This window comes from Phaseolus vulgaris, chromosome 1 (assembly GCF_000499845.2).
Source record: "Phaseolus vulgaris cultivar G19833 chromosome 1, P. vulgaris v2.0, whole genome shotgun sequence".
NCBI classification, from domain to species: Eukaryota; Viridiplantae; Streptophyta; class Magnoliopsida; order Fabales; family Fabaceae; genus Phaseolus; species Phaseolus vulgaris.
Genome location: NC_023759.2, coordinates 50,108,239 through 50,128,623, shown reverse-complemented (window position 1 = coordinate 50,128,623; position 20,385 = coordinate 50,108,239). Strand labels below are relative to the sequence as shown.

Sequence of the window (20,385 nt, the reverse complement as noted above, 5' to 3'; positions counted from 1 at the left end):
ATTATAAGTACTACCTGCTGATATCATATCATTCCACACGTGTCTCACTTTTCAAAACCTTTCTGCTTCTTTAATAATAGCAATAATAATAAAAACTCTACTCGCTAAGATATATGAGAAATACCAAAGTTAGAGTAAACAAATATTTTTAATGTGAAAAACTTTTTAATATAAGATAAAAATCATGAGCTTGTGTTGCAATTAGGTCCTGTTCGTCCAACACTTAGTGAGTAGAGCAAAACTGGATTGGTAGAAGATTGTTAAGCTGAAAAATATCAATTTGGGTGTACCTTTGAGCATGTATTTTGTAGGATGGAGGCAGGAAAACTGTAGAGGAAATCTAGGAGTACAGAGCACCAGTGCCACATGTTATGCAGGTACAGTTTTGCTGCATAATTTGTGTGCAGTTTGCTGCAGAATTATGAATGCAGATGCTGCTTAACCTGCTAAAAATCAATGCTAGTGTGGATCTGCCATAGAAGCATAGGCTTTGAGATGTTTTTCTTGTTGTTTTTATCCTTTCTATAAGGGTTGAGACACATACAAGGTGTCCCTTTTATTCATTTATTTTTTCTGATAAAAAAAACTTAAAAAACACTTTTTACATAATATTTATGCTATAAAGTATTCTTTTTTTTTTCACAAAATTTTGTTTGTGGCTTTTATATTTTGAAAGATTCATTTTGATTATTATTTTTAATTCTAAGTTAGTGTTATCCTTATAAAATAAGAATAGTTTTAGATTTTTGGGACACGATTTTAAGTTTTTTTTTTTCACTGTTTCAAGACATGAGACATATCCCACTAAAATCAAGAAATTCCAACGAATGTTTGAACCGAAAGAAGTTATAACTTATAAATGTGATATAGCTATAATGCTCCGATACTTTGCCACCAGTAACTTGGTGACAGCGACAAGACAAAAACACCTACGCACCAAAATGTATTGGTAAAGCAACTAACACACCAAGTACAAGTATAGATCCTTCGTATTCAGAAAAACTGTTTGTATGAGGTTTGATTGGAGAACCAACTACAATTGAACTAACTTAGCATTATCCTTTTTTTTATAGGCAAAAAATAAAATAAAATTAAAAGGGACACTTGTTTAGACCCTTATACAAGAACTAACATAAGTACAAAGATATAAGCAACCAAAACAACATTACAGTTATGAATAGAGCAGGTATTTGAGTTGCTATAGTTGCTGCATAATTATGCAGCAAAAACTGCATAAATCCCTTTTGACAGCAAATCTTTGCATTAACTGTGTTCACTTGTTTTCCATTCTCTCACTTTCGATTAATTAGGTAATGCTTACACCTTAACTAATGAGAACTTTACGTGTGTTCTTCACAGGCTCAAAATCCTATAAGGCAAATTAATTTTTCTTTTCGCTCATTATTTTCCATATAATTAAAAAGAAAACTGTTAGAAAATTTTCATTTTTAAATATTTATTATAATTGTTTAAACACAGATTCAATTAAAACAATTTAATGTTAACTGTGACTTGATTAGTGGTGAAATTTTTATTTCACAAGGTGAGAAACTCTCACTCTCTAGCCATTAGGAGTGTTGAATTGATGTCACTCAGTAAACTGTGAAATCTGTATCCAACTTGACTTCACGAATCCCTTTGTTGATCTCTTATTACATATTTTATTTGGTGAGAAAGTGACGCAAGGCTTTTTGTTGCTCTATATAAGTTTCTTTCTAACACCAAGTTCTTCAACTTCAGCTCTTCAATTCACAGGTAAGTCTCATGAGAGTGTAGTCGATCAGTTTTTCACGAGACAAAGTTCTCCCAAACACTTCAACATGGCTTCTTCAGCGATGGAAACCTGCAAATCAGAGGATTTGCACATGCAGGTGGACATTGAGAAGAACGCACAGGATGTAAGGTCTCAGTGGGTTCTTAACGCTCCTGAGCCCCCAAGTCCATGGCGTGTGGTTGCAGATTCTGTGAGGAAAACCATTTCCCACTATAAACAAAAGTTTTCCTCTCTCAGAGATCAACCCTTTACCACACTCCTCCTGTCACTTCTGCAGCTTGCTTTTCCTATTCTTGCTTGGGGCAGAAACTACACTGCTACTAAGTTCAGGAAAGATCTTCTTGCAGGCCTCACTATTGCTAGCCTCTGTATTCCACAGGTATGCATATCACATGTTATTCTAACTAAATTCTAACTATCTTGGCTTCAAATAACACTACTTCTACTTGTGTGGTGTTTCCAATTTTCCACATAGAGCATTGGATATGCAACCTTGGCACATCTTGCTCCTCAATATGGGCTTTGTAAGCAATTTCTTTTTTCCTACTTATCATTCATTACAACTTTTTAACATGTTTGATATTTGATTTTGGTTTCTTACTAATATGTAATTTAGATACAAGTGTGGTGCCACCACTTGTATATGCTGTGATGGGAACTTCTAGAGAGATAGCAATTGGTCCCGTGGCAGTGGTTTCTTTGCTGTTATCTTCAATGATGGAGAAATTAGTAGACCCTGCTTCTGATCCAGTGGGTTACACAAAGCTAATTCTACTTGCTACCCTCTTGGCTGGTATCTTTCAGACTTCCTTCGGACTCTTCAGGTCATCAATTATACCATATGCACATGTTTTTTCATAATTTTTCTAATCAGTATATATAGTAAAAGTCATTTACAAAATGGGTGATTGGTGATTTTTTTGTTCATTATTGGCTTTGAGAATTAACATTTTTGAACAGGCTGGGGTTCCTTGTGGATTTCCTATCCCATGCTGCAATAGTTGGATTTGTGGCAGGAGCAGCCATTGTTATAGGGCTTCAACAGTTGAAGGGACTCTTCGGAATCACTCATTTTACGACCAAAACCGACATAGTCTCTGTCATGAAAGCTGTCTGGGAAGCATTTCATAATCCTGTAAACTACTTCTCCTGTCCCTTTGCTTTTTCTTTCTTTTCCCTATAAATTAGAGCTGCTGGGAAACTAAGAATAAAGATCATTTTGGGACACCAGATTCCAATTCACTACACTTATTATAATAGATAATAAAAAAAAATCAAATATCTATCTTCATAATAATAATTTTAATTATTGCAAAAATATAGCACAATATTCATTTTTCCTATTTAAAAATATCATGAATTCGGATTGCGTTTACACAGGCCAAGGACTCATTTTAAAATTTTTAAAAACACTCTTCATTTCTTCTAATTTAGTAAATAGAAGCACTTATCCATATACATTTATTAGAAAAGGTAATAATAATAAATAATGCTCCTGCTAATTTCATCTATCCAAGCTTCCAAGCACAAAATTTCCATTTAAGAACTAATTCAATATAATTTGTTAATGCTTAATTAATGCTAACATATACATGTTGAATTACAGTGGAATCCTCGAAATTTTTTCATTGGATGCTCGTTCTTGGTGTTCATCCTAACAACGAGATTTGTGGTGAGCAATAAATGGAATGAGCTTTGAATTCCCTCCCTCTGATTGGGTTCTGGTTTGAACATTCTAATTGATTATTCACTTGGCAGGGTAAAAAGAAGAAGAAAGTGTTCTGGTTGGCATCAATTTCTCCTCTTGTATCTGTTGTTTTGTCGACTCTATTTGTGTTTTTGACAAAAGCTGATGAAAATGGAGTTAAAATTGTGAAACATGTGAAAGGAGGATTAAATCCAATCTCCATCCACCAGTTAGACTTCAGCAGCCCCTACATTGGAGAAGTGGCCAAAATTGCACTGGTTGTTGCTGTCGTTGCCCTTACCGTGAGTAACAAATTATAATTATATATCAAACCATCAACTTGTTTGCTTATTTTCCAATTTATGTTGATGCACTACAACTGGTGGCTTACCCATTATAGGAATCTATTGCTGTTGGGCGATCTTTTGCATCCATCAATGGATACCAACTTGATGGAAACAAGGAGATGATGTCAATAGGTTTGACAAACATCATAGGATCTTTCACCTCCTGCTACGTTGCAACTGGTATATATATAATTCTTTTACTGCACATATGAAAAAGGAAAAAAAATGGAGTAGAACATTTCTAAAGTTTTTTTTATCACTAAATTAAATAAATAAATATGGTTCACTTCAGTAGTCCTGAAAACCAAAGCATAGTGAAAAACATACTACTCACCCTATCAAAACATATCTCAAAAAGGTGTCTGCACCTACATACCAAACAAACAATCCCAACCAAACCGTTAAAATAATAAAGCGTCTTCTACTTAAAGTTCCCTCAAACACAAACTCTCCTCAACAACACAAGAAAGACCATTCAACCGATCTAAATCGGTCACAAGCTTTTAATCCAAAACATATATACCATATATTCAAGTTACCAATCAAAGAAGGAGAAACATATTGAATAATCTTTAGAAGAAATACGCCCAAACCTTGAATTAAACCGAGAAGAAAAATTCAAAATATTCAAAACTTCACCTGTAAACATACATAGAGTGAAAGATTCTTATAATACTCATGATGAAATGTTTACGTACTCACACGTATGTTGAATTTCGCTTACCAGTCTTTTATCACCATTTTTGGAAAGCATATATGACAGCTACATTCCAAAATCATTGCATAATTGAATTAACCAATTCATATGACGCTCTCCTCTTATTGGAAAAACAAGTTAAGTTGTTTTTGTTTAGTTGATTAAGCAAGATTAATTTGTGGCAGGTTCGTTCTCTCGCACTGCTGTTAATTATGCAGCTGGGTGTGAAACTCTGGTTTCAAACATTGTGATGGCCATCACGGTGTTGGTATCGCTGCAGTTTTTGACAAAGCTCTTGTACTACACTCCTATAGCTATTCTTTCTTCTGTGATCCTATCTGCTCTCCCAGGACTTATTGACGTCAGTGAAGCTTACAAAATCTGGAAGGTTGATAAGATAGATTTTCTTGCTTGTGCTGGTGCCTTCTTCGGAGTACTGTTTGCTTCTGTGGAGATTGGTCTGCTAGTGGCGGTAATCATTCACACTCATCTCTTCTTTCTTCTCATCATCACTTCAATCCCAACCAATTATAACCATCACTATAAACACAGTAAAGATATTCAATAATTAATTCCTTATTTTAAAAACATGTAAATACTTACATATATGCATGATAATTAACAAACAATCAGTCCAGATAAAACTATATTTCTGAAGATATTGATAAAGTTCAAGTCTAATATATAGATTAATTGTCCATAAAACTATATATATGTCATGAGTTTTTCTGATGCTATCTTTGTTGTAATGGGGTTACTGGTTTACATCTTGCCGCAACTGTTACTGTTTTAAGAACATCACAGTATATATGGCTAGTGATAAGCACCATATGTGCTAATGTAGCATATATTTTTCACTGAAAGAGTTCTTAATTAAATTTCTTCTATATTCTTGAAGAATCAAGATTAGCATCATTTTGCCACCTTATTATGCATTTAATGTTTCAACTGTTTGTGCGACCCGAAATAATAAACTATTTAAGAATGATAAGTATAAATTCATATATATATAGGTGTGTGAAAACACTCAGATGTACTGTTGAACATTATGAAACGCAATAATATTTCAACTGTTGTATATGTGAAGGAAACACTGTGAGTGGATGGTTATCTAAAACCTTTTAAGTTGCAAGCTATATTTGTAGTGTTTAAGAGTATGGTTTTTAGCAGAGAAAAGAGATTGTAGTATTCATGAAAATGAGTGATGGCGTAGGCCAAAAGCCTGAGTTGTATATTACATAATAAGCAATCTCCACCACTTCACTGGACCCACATATTTGGCACTAAGAGTGATGCAGAATGTATGTGCACCGTTGAAAACTGCATATTCTCTTTGGTTGGGACATATTTATACCTTGAAAATTAAAGCCACCTAAAAAATTCTCTATATGGAATCATATTCCTTGCTATGTTTGCAATCACTAAGGCTTAACAAGTTATTAGGTCAAATTGTTTCTTTGTTCTAAATGGCCTACTTTCCTCTTCGAACTGACAATTATATACAAAAATTCGTCGACAAATTATTAATTAAGGCTTGTCTGGAAGAAAATAAACAACCTCCACACTTGCCACAGGATATTCAAAAGAAAATTAATGAAAGGAAAAATATTTCTAAGGCTAAATGGATACTTGGTTTCTTTTTAATTAAAAATAATCGTGTATAATAATTTTAAATTTTTAGATATAAATAGTTTGGATTACTTCTTATTTTGCTTTTACTTGTTTTTTTATTTTGATTGGTGTCTTCATCTGTTATCCCGTTGTCATGTTTGCTTTTGATTTAAAGTCTTTGTTAGTATGTGGTATTGTTTTTTAAGTGTCTTTGTTGGTTTTGAATTGGTAAGTTTTAATAAAGTTATCGAGTATTTCTTTTTGAGTGTAGTGTATACCGACTATAAAAAAAATCATGAAATAAAAACTAATTTTAGAGATAAAAAAATAATTAGTTGTTATAGTGACTATATTAGAGTCCATTTTAGGGACTAAATAAATTTTTTTGTTTCTAAATTAGTTCATATTATTGTTAAATGGTTTCTAAATTGGTATCTAATTATAAACCAATGTTTTTGCTACCAAATTTATAATCTAAATAATTGGTAATTAAAGCATTGATTGCTAATTAAATACTAATTTAAAAATTATTTAACAATAATAAAAACTAATTTAGAAACCATTTTTTTTTTCTAAAATGATCTCTAATTTAGTTACTATTGCAACTAATTATTTTGGTTTCTAAAAATTAATTTTTATTTAATGATTTTTTTGTAGTGACAGGTTGGATTACTTCTTAAGTGATTCATATTTATTTATTTTTTTAGTGATAAAAAAAATATAAATAGTTGTTTATATGAAATAATTTTCTTTATTTGTAGGTGGTGATATCTTTTTCAAAGATCATTCTGATCTCAATTCGACCAGGCACAGAAACTCTAGGAAAACTTCCGGGCACTAATTTGTTCTGCGATGTGTATCAGTATCCCATGGCAGTTAAGATTCCTGGAGTTATGATAATACGAGTCAAATCTGCGTTGCTTTGCTTTGCAAATGCCAATTTCGTTAGAGAAAGGTATTTTTCATATACAACATATCTAAGTAGTTTCCCTGGTGGGAAGGATCAAATGAGAAATCAATGTCAGAAACATGCATAATGTTCTAACAATCTTCAATATATGTTTCAAGGATCATCAAATGGGTCTCTGAGGAAGAATCAGAAGATGACAAGGGAAATTCAAGAAGCACCATTCAACTCGTAATTCTTGACACCTCCAGTAAGCCTTTCTGACTCTATTTATTAGTATAGTATTGATCTTTCTAAGAAAAAAAAAAAAAAAAAGAAAATGAAATCATTAACATATGAAAAAAGAAAATGGATTTGACCAGAATTTGCTTTTTGAAAACATGCATGGTTTTTTAGAGATGAATATTAATACTGAGCTCTGAGGTATAAAAAGATACCAAAAAAAGATCATATCACAATCCTAAATTTTTGTCTCAAGTGGGAATTGAGATAGGAAAATAAGAGAGAGAAAGACATGCTAATGTGATATTTTTGAAAATTCTACTCCGTTGACTTTTAAATTTTGTTTAAAGTTTATTTGAAGAAGAAAAATATTTTTATTTTACTTTTACATCACAATAAATTTATCATGTGAAAAGTAGGAATATAAATGACAGGAAAAGTTAATATTATTTAAAAATTGAAAAATGATAATTAAATGGAAATAAAAGCCTTTCAAAAATGTAAATACGATTTTAGTTTGATTTTATCTAGTTTTCGATTTACTTATCTAAAATTTTAAAATAATAAATAACAAGGATAGCGTAAATGCTCAAATATATTTTTTATTTTTATTTTAACTCTACTTTATTAATTAAAACAATTATCAAGGATAGCGTAAATGCTCAAATATATTTTTATTTTTATTTTAACTCTACTTTGTTAATTAAAACAATTAGATTTTATTTTAGACCTGAACATGATCGCTGAATGATGATGTATGTTTTCTTGCTATAGATTTGGTGAACATTGACACCTCTGGAATTGCTTCTCTAGAGGAACTGCATAAGAGTTTGTCTTCACAAGGAAAACAGGTAACTTTATTTTGTTTGTTCTAGTAATTGGATGACAAACACTATCAAATTTTTTAATATTTTTTAGAGGTAAAACAATGACGAGGTAGTGGTTTTTGTGTTGTTCTCAGCTAGCCATTGCGAACCCTAGGTGGCAAGTGATACACAAGCTAAAAGTGTCCAACTTTGTCGCCAAATTCGGTGGCAAAGTGTTTCTGACTGTGGAAGAAGCTCTTGGCTGCAAGAGCCTGTGCTAAGTTGGATGATCCAAGCTAGCTAATTCAACTGTTAACGCCTCAATCTGTGGTAAAAAAGAAGAAGGTTAAGAACAGTTTGTAATAACCATTTCTCTTTGTGAAAAATGGCAACAGTGTTTATGATTTTGCTTGTATTTCCAGTCCCAAAGTAGTCAAGTTCGTTGTGTACAAACGGGACATTAGAATAAGCATCTTGTAGTTTATCTTGTGGAGATGCTGCAAGTTTCTGCTCATCTGTGTGCTTAATAAAATTCCAGTTTTAAGTGTGTAAAAACTGCTGGAAAATACTTTTGTTAAGTGTTGATGGAAGTTTTTTTATTTAACTGCTATTTAAGTTTAATTAAATCTCATAAAATCGGTTTATGGGGTGAGATTTGTATGTATTTATATACTATAAAATGCTCTAATCTTTAGTCGATGTGAGATCTTCAATACACCTTTTCACGTTAAGAGTGAGAACTCGTGCGTGAGACAACATATTATGAATGGTTTAATAATGGTTCGATGTGGTCTGATAAGCCTAAGTTAGAAATGATTCAAAATACCATATTAAATACTCTAATCTCTAAGATGTTAGATTCAGTGGCTTTTTATTTTAACCTGAAAAGAAGTTTAGCACGTATATAGCAGCAATGAGCATCATCGTTTTAATAAAGAATTCACTGTAAACTTTACAAATACATTTTTATAAAACTATAAAAGTCAGAAAGATGATAGGTGGTGTGTTTCCCATTTTGTCAGCAAATAATGAGTTAAGTTAACATAGAACACTTGAAGTTGAACCCTTTAACAAAAGAGATAACTAGCTATCATGCATACCCTAGAATCCATATCTACATTCTCAAAGAGTATCTGTTAACAAGTGAGAAGTAATATAGTAAAAAGTGAGTGAAACCTACTTTTAGCCACTGATATGCTTTATTGAGTAGTAGTGGTTGATGTTCTTAGACAGTAAGAAGGGTAGATTCATAGAAGTAAGATGATGACTAACACTATATGTTTAGTGTCCTGAAAGCACTAACTTTATGCCTCTTTGTCTCTCCAAACTAACATTCATTACACAGCTGCACGCCTCCACATTCTACATTTTACTAACTTGTTATTCTACTTCTCTAAAATCTTGTCCAGATTCAATGTATATCCACTTTTCTCTTCTTCTACTCCATTATTTTTTTTTATATGAAAATGATAGTTTTACAATTTTTGGAGCTTTATCCAATCTTTAATATGATGGATTTAAAAATAAATAAATATAATAAAAGATAAATTTATAATTAAATGATATATAACATTGAAAATTGTAGTGTGATGGTATAAAAAAATTGAGGTTGTCAATGTATTATTATTTTTTTTTATGAAAGAGAAAATGCTGTAAACATTAACACTTTTTTAGAAATATCTAATGTAAATTGATAATTACTTCTTAAATTTAAAACTAAGTCTTGTAAAATATTTCGGTTAAAACCTTCTGAGATAACGTAAGAAGATCTCAATTTAATAAAATTTAGATTTTAAAAATAAAAAGATTAATTGTACAATTATATTAATTTTTAAGTTACAGAAAAATAAATTGGAAATAAAAAATTTCAAATATATGTAGATCTCATAAAATGTGATCTTTAGAAAGAAATTTATAAAAGTGTTGTAAAATAATGCGATATAATCAAATCCATTTAAAATAAAACAACACCTGAATAGAAAGATATAGTAAGATTTTATATTAGAGATTCTCTTTAAAAAAATTTCTAACAAATTAGATAGTTATTTTACAACAACAAAATTGGTGAAGTTACTTTTTAAAACTAAAATGAAAAAAAAAACACGTATATAATATAAGAAGCACATTGCTCTATCCACAACTGGATTTAAAAGATTTAAATGGGCTCTATTAATAATGTCTACAAAAATATATGGACCATTACATTCTGCACCCCAGAGTTCGAAAGTGCACCTCCATATAAGGACTATGAGATCTAAAAAATAACTCGGGAAAAATGTTTTTGTCACCTACTCTTTTTTTTTTCAAACTTCCCTATGATCTTTTTATTTATACCTTTAAATTGATTGATCTAATCCCCCCATTTTTAAAAATATTTAATTTTATTCATTGTTATACCAAAAGTTATTATCCAGTGATAATCTTTTACTGTGGCAAAATTAATAGAAGAACTAAATTCATATAATGTGATATTGATTCTTTTTTATACTGGAATTTAAAATTTAGTTACATTTTTCTACATTATAAAGTTCATAAAATGAGTAAATCTACATACTTCTTTAAGCTTGATGACTAATTAATCAATTTTTAAAATATAAGAACCAAAACCAAATTTAATAAAAAAAATACAGAATCAACAACATATTTAAGCTGTAAATTGGTAATAATTGACCTTTAATTTACGTATTTTATTTTTCTAAACCAAATAATTTTACTTGGTTCATTGTAATGTTTAAACATAAACTAGGCTGTTATTTTAGCTGTGGAATCACTCACAACCCATTGTTTCATAAAATAATTGAACATATTTTACATTTTCAAGATATTATAAACAATTACTCTTTCATTTAACAATAACTTGCAAAGTATAATGAGAATATGGTGAGAGAATGTGGCATTACCCGTTTTCATAATAAACATATTAACCATTGTAAAAATAAAAATAAAAATAGAACACAGATGAAGTGGAATTGACTAGTAGGCTATGAGTTTGACTAAATTTTTGAGTTTGAGTAGACTCTCGAGTCTGAGTAAACTTTCGTTAGACTCTCGAGTTTGAGTAGATAGTTTGAATAGACTCGAATAGATTTTCTCGTGTCTGATAACCTTACTAGTAGCAATTAAACAAAGCTTAGAGGGATAAGGGCTTTCTTAATTCTCTCTACTGCTGTCTTTAAAACAGTAAGGGATTCTGCATAAGAAATGCGGATGCAACTATCATCTCCAAATGCACTTCCCGGCACCACTGCAACCTGTTGTAAATCAAAACACCAAAACATCAAGTTAAGGCTTAGGCTACCAAGTATCTGTGGTTCAACTTTATACACACAGATGATGATGATCAATGATGCTTTATTCAAAAGAGACATTGATGAAGCCTTACAAAGATATTTTAATCTTTTATAATTATGTGCATGCATATAAGAAATCTTGAATTTATGACTTCCTTTTAGAGAATATGGTGGGGAAAAATCACTGTTAATTTTTCAGCTGATAAAATATGTATAAAATCTTAAAAGGTCATTCAAATGAGTATACCAGGCCCTTGTCCAGCAGGTATCGACAGAGGGAATCAGAATTCTCAATTAAACCAAACCCTTCAGCTTCTCTTCCATAGTAAGAGCTGAAATCAATGAACAGATAAAATGCCCCCTGAAATTGAAAAAGAATAGTAGTTTTTTTAGTAAAATGAAAGAAGTAAAACCGGGAAAAGGGTGAAGCAACATGCTAACAAGTTCACACCTGTGGTTCAGATATTTTCACTCCATCCATTTTTGAAAAGCTTTCAACCAAGAAGTCCCTTCTTTCCTTGAAGGCTTTCACCATGGTAGAAACAGCCTCCCCACCTGCATAACCTAGTCCTAATGCAGCCACACCAGCTTTCTGAGATATACTGCTTGCCCCTGAAGTGAACTGTATTCAATAAAAAGTATTTGATTCCCATATATCAGTAATCACTTAAGAGTTGGAAAAAGTAGAATAGTTAGAAATATCAGTTTTTTTTTATGAGCAAGAAAATATATAATAAATGTGACTCATTTTAGGGATGGTCTAACCTTTTTACAAAACAAAAGAGACATATACCTCAAGAATACTCTAACTACCTATCTTGCCACAACTAGTTAAAAATAGACTGAAAATTCAAAGACTAACCCCACTACCCTATCAACAACTATTAATCGAGTACATACATATCGGGACTTCTAGACACTAATCAGAAAATGAAAAACTCGATGAAAATATCTTTGACGAGATCCAAGAACAAATCTTAATCTGTGCTAAGGAGAAGAATTCACCTTGAAATATCAGTTAGTTAGTTTACTTAGACAGGTGGGGTTCAACCTTGTATCATCTGAGAAAGCTAAGCTGTAGCTCTTTTCTCATTTTTTTCTAATGTGCCCCTGACAATATGTGTCTCACATTATATGTTACGTGTAACATAAATAGCAACACTAGCCCAAAGCCTCCAACCGAATGGTGGAAATTTTCTTTGAAAGTTTCCACTCAATGGCAAGTATGGTAAAACTTAAGCATGTATTAGATTTCTTTAGCAAAAGGAAATCAAGAAAGTTTGATTTTGAGTTGTGCATAATTCACAAAAAATGAAATGAAAATGCAGCCTACCTGACTTTGAATCTTCCCACAGGCTGCAACAAAGTGTCTTGGACCAGCAATGTACCCAAGACGCCAGCCAGTCATGGCAAATGTCTATAAGGACAATTGAAAAGCATCATAATTCAGACCTGGGGCTTCTACATTTATCATAATTTACAAACATTCTAAGAAATACATAATTTGCATGGAGCAGAAACAAAAAACAAGAGGTTAAGAACAAAAGCACCAACATGCCCAAAAAGAAAATATATGAAAAGTAGAATTTACACTTTATCCGTAAGAGCATATAGCATTATGGACCAACCTTGGAAAACCCATTCACGGTTAGTGTTCTGTCCCACATTCCAGTTAAAGATGCAAAGCTTGTGTGAGTTGCTGGTGCATAGATTATGTGTTCATAAATTTCATCGGAGAGAACCTGTTTAAAACAGCCGTAGAGATCTTGAAATGAACTATCACTGAGGAAAAGGGAAAAAGACATTAAAGCATAAGGGTGCTTGTTTGTACCAGAAGCCTAGGGTGCTTTGCTACAATTTGGGCTATTGCTTCAAGTAATTTTTTAGAGTAGACAGATCCTGTTGGGTTAGACGGTGAACAAAGAATAAGTAGTCTTGATCTTTCTGTAAGGTTGGCTTCAAGCAGTTTTGGATCCAAAAGAAAGTTATTAGATATGTGGGTTGGAATAATCACTGGATTTGCATCTGCTAGTCTTGCCATTTCTGGATAACTCACATAGAATGGACCTGGAATAATAACCTGAAACATTCGCACCACAAGAAAGAAAATAAAAACCTCAAATGCTTCATGTGGTTGGATGTTAAGGAATTAATTCTGGCTCTCTTACTTATTTTTGTGTTGAAACAACTTTGAATAGCTCATATCATATGTTAGATAGAAAAAATTATACCAAATTTTTTAAACATATATCAATTTTAACCAAAATCAATTTTGTTAACACTCACCAAAACACAAACTAAGCAATTCTAGAGTTTCATACCTCATCTCCTGGGGAACAAACTGCAAGCACCGCTTGAACTACACTCTGCTTGGCTCCATTACTGACCACAATCTCATCTGGGGTATATGTAATTCCATTCTCCTCTACAGAAATAGTCATGTAACATTGTTAAAACTCCTAATAATAATAATGAGAAATGCACTCGTTAAGCATCTAAATTCTGAAGTAACCTTTTAGCTTGTGACATATTGCTTGGCGTAATTCTAAGGTTCCAGCATTAGGAGTATATCTAGTGTAACCGTCACGAATTGCATTCATTCCAGCCTATCATCCTTATGCATGTCAGGTCATGATCATGAATTCATGATACAATATAACAAAGGAAAGGGACAAAAGAAAGAAGAACAAACACATTTATTCACAACTTTTCCAATCAAATGGATATTTAAACAGAACTCGCCTGAGCTATAACAGCGGGTGTGTCAAAATCAGGTTCTCCAGCAGCTAAGCGAATAACGGGAACTCCAGCTTGAGAAAGAGCAGTGGCATGATCACTTATAGCCATAGTTTTGGAAGGCTTGACAGCATTAACTCTGTGGCTCAAAGAAACATCAACTTCTATGTCATCCAAATCACCCTTATTCTTTGCCTTTACCACTACCACCATTTTGTTCAGCTCTACGTGATTTCTTTTTTGCATGGATCTACAAAGGCAATGAAAGCATTAATTAGCCACAATAATAATAAAGCCATGTTGAAGTGGATGGCACAAGATTTAAAAAAAAAAGAGTAGATTTTAAGCTTAATTCTAAGGTGAGGTTTCACCCACTTATATACTATACATGTCTTAATTTCTAGACAATGTAAGATCTCCAACACACCCCTTACACCAAGGTTACTAACTCTTGTGTGAGACTATATATTATGAATGGTCTGATAACAGGTGATCTGATAAGACTAACAAACAATCACTCGGATAGGCTCGAAATGATTTTAATATCATATTAAAAGGTGAACTTTAAACCTAACTCAACTTTATAAAATCGAATATATTATGAAATTTACTAAGATAGTCCATGGGATATTCAACACAAGAGAATTGAGGTAACCTGACAGGAAGTGTGGAGAGGGATGGAAAAAGGCAACGAGAAATGGAATATTGGTCTCCAAACGTGATTGTGGAGATGGCGGCGTTATGCAGTGCACTGGCCATGGAAAATGAATGAGAAGCTCTGTATGCAACGTTGAAACGCCGAGAAAAGAAGGAAAGTGCATTATATAAGAAGAAGATGGTAGAGGAAGATGTGAGGATGGAGTTGGTGGAAGTGTTGGCGCGTGCTCAAGTGAGAGGGAAGAAGCAAAGCTAAGGGTAACTTCTCTGTTTTCTTCACATCTTCTTCCTCTACCCCTTCTACCACCTCTTTCTTTCTGTGTGTTGGTCAACAATGTACAATTCAACTTCACCAACTTATTTCCTATTTATAAGTGTTTTGTAATAACAATTATTTTATCCAAAGTGACGTTATCATAATAAACATTTTTTTTTAAAGACAACTACATCAACATCTCTTTTAATAACAATTTATTAAATTGGGATAAATCATTATTATTTAAAATAAAATAATAATATATTTAGCATGTAAACATTTGTAAAGTAGTTATATATATAGGTGTGTTATTTTATCAGAATTAGAATCACTTTACTACATGACATAAGTTGCTGCTACTTATCTTAATCATATTTATTATTCTTTTAATATTAAATCTTACTATTTTTTAGAAGAAATTATGAAAAAATAAAAATAATTTTATAATAAAATATAAGTATAATTACCTTATTCATCCTTACATTTAGGATTTAGGGTCAATATTAAATTCAGGTGATTTTTTTTTAAAAAATTGTTCTCAACATTTTTAAAAATGTATTCAAATTGATCATTTTCGTTAAGTTACACCTTACTTATGTAACAAGATAATTACTTATGTGACAGGGAGAGATGAGATTGAGAGATGTGAGGTGTCAAAAAAAGACTTCCGGATTACATAATCTGAAAGCTAATCTTATGTATAGAAAAGACTTCTGGATTATGTAATCCGAAAGCTAATCACAAAAGACTTCCAGATTACATAATCCGGAAGCTAATTCTGAATCTAGGAAAAAACTTCCGGATTATGTAATTCGGAATATTGAAAAGAGTATTTTTGGAATAAGAAAAATTTGTGGGGGTGGCACAAGAAGGTATGGAGGTGCAGGAAGAAGCAGCCCACAACAAGCCCTTTCCTTTGCCGATAAAAAAAAAGGGAAAAAGGTTCAAAAGATTTAAATGGGCTTAAAGCCTACAAAATATATGGACCATTACATTCTGCATCCCACAGTTTGAAATCTAAAAAATGCAACGAGAAATGGAATATTGGTCTCCAAACGTGATTGTGAAGATGGCGGCGTTATGCAGTGCAGTGGCCATGGAAAATGATGAGAAGCTCTGTATGCAACGTTGAAGAAGAGGGTAGAGGAAGATGTTTTTCTACCACCTTTATGTTTGTTTCTGTTGGTCAACAATGTACAATTCAACTTCACTAACTTATAAGGCAACCTTAAAACTTCCTATTTGTAACTGTTTTCTAATAACGATGTATCCCACACAATCCAAACATTATTTTATCCAAGGTAGATTAGTTAAAGAAACACAGAAGAGCTTAGAGGAATGACAGAGCTTTCTTAATTCTCTCAACTGCTGTGTTTAAAGTAGAAAGGGATTCTGCAAAAGAGATTCTGATGCAAGAATCATCTCCAAATGCACTCCCTGGAACCAAAGCAACCTGTGATCACTCAAAACATCAACTCAAAACGTACTTTTGAACTTAATACGCTTAGTTTGGATTATGATTAATGCGTTACTCAAAAGCAATTAAATCATAATACCTGGCCCTTCTCCAGCAGATAGCCACAGAGGGAGTCAGAATTTTCAATTAAGCCGAAGCCTTCAGCTTCTCTTCCATAATAAGAACTCAAATCAATGAATACATAGAATCCCCCCTGAAAGTGAAAACAATAGTACATTTTTCAAGAAAAGGAGAAACTGACAATGGAGAGGATGAAATAAAACACCTTTCACACCACCTGTGGTTCACATATTCTCGCTCCATCCACATCTCTAAAGCTTTCAACCAAGAAATCTCTTCTTTCCCTGAAAGCTTTCACCATGTTAGAAACAGCTTCTCCCCCTCCATAGCCTAATCCTAATGCAGCAACTGCAGCTTTCTGAGATATACTACTTGCTCCTGAAGTAAACTGTGTTTGATAAAATGTGTTAGATTAGATATCCCAAAAGTTAATTATTCAGAAGTTAGTTCTACAGAGTATCAATACTTTGTTAGAATAATCAGTTAGTTAGAAAAGGCAAAAGAATAATATTAAGAAATGTAAGTCTAACTCAATCTTATAAAATTGGATAAGTCCACTTCTTAATATGGTATGAGAGTCATCTTAAAAAGAATTTGTTTGTTGGGTTTATTATGCACCTGTTATCGGACCACCTATAATATATAGTCCTACTCACGAGATGGTAAGTCTTGACGTGAGAATAAGTTGGTTTTATAAGGTTAAGGGGAAGAATGGGGACTTTGACTTGGATCATTAGAGAGTACTAAAGAGTAACTTTCATTGTTCTGTACAATTTCATTAAAACATATGATATTTTTTTTCTTTTCTTTGAACATCTATTAGAAGTTTCTTATTTGGTTGTACATAATTCATCAAATGGAAATGAAAAATACAGCATGCCTGGCTTTGAATCTTTCCACATGCTGCAACAAAATGCTTTGGACCAGCAATATACCCGAGCCGCCAACCAGTCATTGCAAATGTCTACAAGAAGACAGTTGTAAAAGCATCATAATTCAGACCTGAGGCTTTCTGCATTATCGTAATCTACGAACATTCCAAGAAATACAGGAAAAGTAATATGAACATTCCAAGAAATACAGAATTTGCACTGAGTAGAAAACGAAAACAAGGGATGAACAATACAAACAACAACATGCTCAAAAGAAAATCTGTAGTAATTAGAATTTACACTCAATATCAGTAAGAGCACATATCATCACTGAAAAACCTTGGAAAGTCCATTCACAGTTAGAGTTCTGTCCTGCATTCCGGGTAAAGATGCAAAACTTGTATGAGTTGCTGGTGCATAAATTATGTGTTCATAATTTTCATCAGAAAGAACCTGAATACAACAGCCATAGAGATCTGTAAGGAGGTATCGTTGAGGAGAAAACATTCAAGTATCATGGAGGTATGTCTGTACCAGAAGCCTAGGGTGCTTTGCTACAATTTGAGCTATCTCTTCAAGTAATTTCTTAGGATAGACAGACCCTGTTGGGTTACAGGGTGAACAAAGAATAAGCAGTCTGGATCTTTCTGTAAGGTTGTCTTCTAGCAGTTTGGGGTCCAAAATAAAATTATTCAATATGTGGGTTGGAAGAATCACAGGTGTTGCATGAGCCAGTCTTGCCATTTCTGGGTAACTCACATAGAAGGGAGCTGGAATAATAACCTGAAACATTCATCACAACAAAAGGTAAATGAAAGCCTACACAGTTTGCAAAAGGATAACATCTATGTAATATGTTTTCTAGAACACAGTAGAAGCAATTTTATAAATGTAAACAGGTGCACAATATAGACTAAATTTTAATTTGCAGAATGGTGAGAACAAGATTTGTTGGACCTGGAATATATGACAATCATCTAGAGTTAGTAAAACGGAGAAATAAAACATAGAAGATGAAAATATTATAGAAGTATGGAAATGAATGTCCAGCTGCAGAACAATTTGAACAAAAGAAACCATGTCAAGAAGCTGCATATTTCGATGTTGTATCACGATTTTGTCTTTACATATTGGTTGGTTAAAGAAAGAAGGTTCTTGATCTCGACTTGTGAGACTATATTGTTCATACCGATACCGAAACACATTAGACAAATTCTTTGACTTTAAAATAATTTAGTAGCATAACTAATTCTAGATGCTTATGGTAAGGTATAAAGCTGTTTCATACCTCGTCTCCTGGGGAACAAACTGCAAGCACTGCTTGAACAATACTTTGCTTGGCTCCATTGCTGACCACAATCTGATCAGGAGAATATATAATTCCATTCTCCTCTACAGAAACAGTCCAGTCACATTTTTAAACTCACGATCTCACATAATATAATCATAAATAAAACACACAAACACGCGAATCATCTGAATTCTGAAGTAACCTTTTAGCTTGTGACATATTGCTTGGCGCAATTCTACTGTTCCAGCATTGGGGGTATATCTGGTGTGACCATCACGAATTGCATTCATCCCAGCCTACCATTGCCATACATGTCATGATCATGACTTCATGATGCATATAAAGAGGATAAAAAAACAGAGAAGAATAAATACTTATTGTCACTTAACAAAGTGAAATTTACGAAGAACTCGCCTCAGCTATAACAGCAGGTGTGTCAAAATCAGATTCTCCAAAAAATAAGCGAATAACAGGAACTCCGGATTGTAAAAGAGCAGTGGCATGATCACATATGGCTAGAGTTTTGGAAGGCTTCACAGCATCAACTCTGTGACTCAAAGAAATATCAACGCCCGAGTCATCAAAATCGCTGTTATACTTTGCCTTTATCACCACAGCCATTCTCTTAAGCTCAATGTGTTTTCCTTTATGCATGGCTCTAGAAAGGCAATAAAAGCATTAGCAACAAGTGATGCTGAAGAATAACGAGTCAAGGATCTTGAAGTCACCTGAGAGTGGATAAGGATGGGAAACCAGAAGACAATGCACCGTTATGTAGCAAGTTGGCCATGAAAATCAGAAGTGTAGTTGGATTGGTAAAAGAGAAGAATCTCTGCAAAGGTCAAACAGCAAGTAAAGAAGGAAAGTATGAAGTAGGAAGATGGGGTTGGAGATGTAGAGTTACTTAGTGCAATACGAAGTAGAGGTCAGGGGAACATGTCTTTTTCTTCAAGTTGTTGTTCAATAGTTTCTTGTTTGTGTTAGTTAACAATATATATTTCAGCTTTCACCAACATATAGGGAAAACCTCCAAATATAAAATAAACTGTAGTAGGTAGCAGTGTTTTTATTAAGAAAAAAGTCGGTGCAGGCTGTGTTAGATAATATTTTTTTTTAAATTACTTTTTTAGAAGAAACTTAAGAAAAAAAAGGTATCTCAGAATGTGCTTACTTGCACCTGCAGCTATAGTATCCTCCATTATGTAAAAATTGTTGTGACAAATTCTTTAATTTCTAACTTATATTTCAAGATTTTTGTTATGGTGGAGAGTGTGGTGATTTTTTCTTTTATTTTTAAGTAGTGTTCGATTGTTTGTAGTGGTAGGTGATAGTGGTAAATCTTTTATTATTTTTTTTTATTTTTTTTTCATATATATTGGATTGTAAAATCCATGATACTTCATGTATTCACATGAATATGTATTTTGGATTGTATAATGCATCTAAGAATATTTTTTAAATTTTATAATCTATAATGAATTTTTATAAAAAATATATATATATATTTTAGATTGTAGTATCCGAAAGTAATTTCTCCCAGATTCCACGATCCAAGGAATGAAAATAGAAAAAATAACATTCAGTAAAATCAAAAATCAAGAATATGTTTTTTAAGAATAAAATGGTCTTTCACCTGAATTATAAGAGTGCCGGGAGGAAGACACTGTCAAAAATTGTTCGACTTCTAATGTTCTG

General features: G+C 32.5%; 3 protein-coding genes across 4 annotated transcripts; 1 reads left to right on the top strand and 2 right to left on the bottom strand.

Annotated features, from left to right (window-relative positions):
- Window positions 1-1,634: 1,634 nt before the first annotated feature.
- Window positions 1,635-8,606, top strand: LOC137815150 (sulfate transporter 2.1-like). The gene is made up of 12 exons (XM_068618215.1): window positions 1,635-2,153; window positions 2,250-2,298; window positions 2,391-2,598; window positions 2,735-2,909; window positions 3,381-3,446; window positions 3,533-3,763; window positions 3,862-3,988; window positions 4,691-4,977; window positions 6,878-7,071; window positions 7,185-7,273; window positions 8,020-8,096; window positions 8,207-8,606. The coding sequence occupies exons 1-12, from the start codon at window positions 1,821-1,823 to the stop codon at window positions 8,330-8,332; spliced, it is 1,962 nt and encodes a 653-aa protein (XP_068474316.1). The 5' UTR covers window positions 1,635-1,820; the 3' UTR covers window positions 8,333-8,606.
- A 2,267-nt stretch (window positions 8,607-10,873) lies between these two features.
- Window positions 10,874-15,074, bottom strand: LOC137815147 (bifunctional aspartate aminotransferase and glutamate/aspartate-prephenate aminotransferase-like). The gene is made up of 10 exons (XM_068618209.1): window positions 14,733-15,074; window positions 14,084-14,327; window positions 13,854-13,947; window positions 13,663-13,766; window positions 13,173-13,421; window positions 12,970-13,083; window positions 12,675-12,758; window positions 11,793-11,963; window positions 11,589-11,702; window positions 10,874-11,302 (listed from the first exon to the last, which is right to left on the bottom strand). Exons 1-10 carry the CDS (start codon window positions 14,834-14,836, stop codon window positions 11,171-11,173), a joined length of 1,410 nt encoding a protein of 469 aa, XP_068474310.1. The 5' UTR covers window positions 14,837-15,074; the 3' UTR covers window positions 10,874-11,170.
- Window positions 15,075-15,948: 874 nt separating this feature from the next.
- On the bottom strand, window positions 15,949-19,676 carry LOC137815148 (bifunctional aspartate aminotransferase and glutamate/aspartate-prephenate aminotransferase-like). 2 transcript variants are annotated; one of them, XM_068618210.1, is made up of 10 exons: window positions 19,419-19,676; window positions 19,105-19,348; window positions 18,893-18,986; window positions 18,688-18,791; window positions 17,934-18,182; window positions 17,739-17,852; window positions 17,408-17,491; window positions 16,745-16,915; window positions 16,547-16,660; window positions 15,949-16,443 (listed from the first exon to the last, which is right to left on the bottom strand). In XM_068618210.1, exons 1-10 carry the CDS (start codon window positions 19,478-19,480, stop codon window positions 16,321-16,323), a joined length of 1,359 nt encoding a protein of 452 aa, XP_068474311.1. In that variant the 5' UTR covers window positions 19,481-19,676; the 3' UTR covers window positions 15,949-16,320. The 2 variants fall into 2 exon arrangements, with proteins under 2 accessions (XP_068474311.1, XP_068474312.1); XM_068618211.1 differs by having other exon boundaries at window positions 15,949-16,427; window positions 19,419-19,655.
- Window positions 19,677-20,385: the final 709 nt, after the last annotated feature.

Coding starts and splice junctions, on each gene's coding strand:
- LOC137815147 (XM_068618209.1), bottom strand. CDS start 14,836: ATGGCCAGTGCACTGCATAACGCCGCCATCTCCACAATCACGTTTGGA. Junction 13,948..14,083: donor CACCCGCTGTTATAGCTCAG/GCGAGTTCTGTT, acceptor TAAGGATGATAG/GCTGGAATGAATGCAATTCG. Junction 11,703..11,792: donor TGAAAATATCTGAACCACAG/GTGTGAACTTGT, acceptor TTTCAATTTCAG/GGGGCATTTTATCTGTTCAT.
- LOC137815150 (XM_068618215.1), top strand. CDS start 1,821: ATGGCTTCTTCAGCGATGGAAACCTGCAAATCAGAGGATTTGCACATG. Junction 2,910..3,380: donor GGGAAGCATTTCATAATCCT/GTAAACTACTTC, acceptor GTTGAATTACAG/TGGAATCCTCGAAATTTTTT. Junction 4,978..6,877: donor AGATTGGTCTGCTAGTGGCG/GTAATCATTCAC, acceptor CTTTATTTGTAG/GTGGTGATATCTTTTTCAAA.
- LOC137815148 (XM_068618210.1), bottom strand. CDS start 19,480: ATGGCCAACTTGCTACATAACGGTGCATTGTCTTCTGGTTTCCCATCC. Junction 18,792..18,892: donor AATATGTCACAAGCTAAAAG/GTTACTTCAGAA, acceptor CTGTTTCTGTAG/AGGAGAATGGAATTATATAT. Junction 18,183..18,687: donor TTTGTTCCCCAGGAGACGAG/GTATGAAACAGC, acceptor TGAATGTTTCAG/GTTATTATTCCAGCTCCCTT.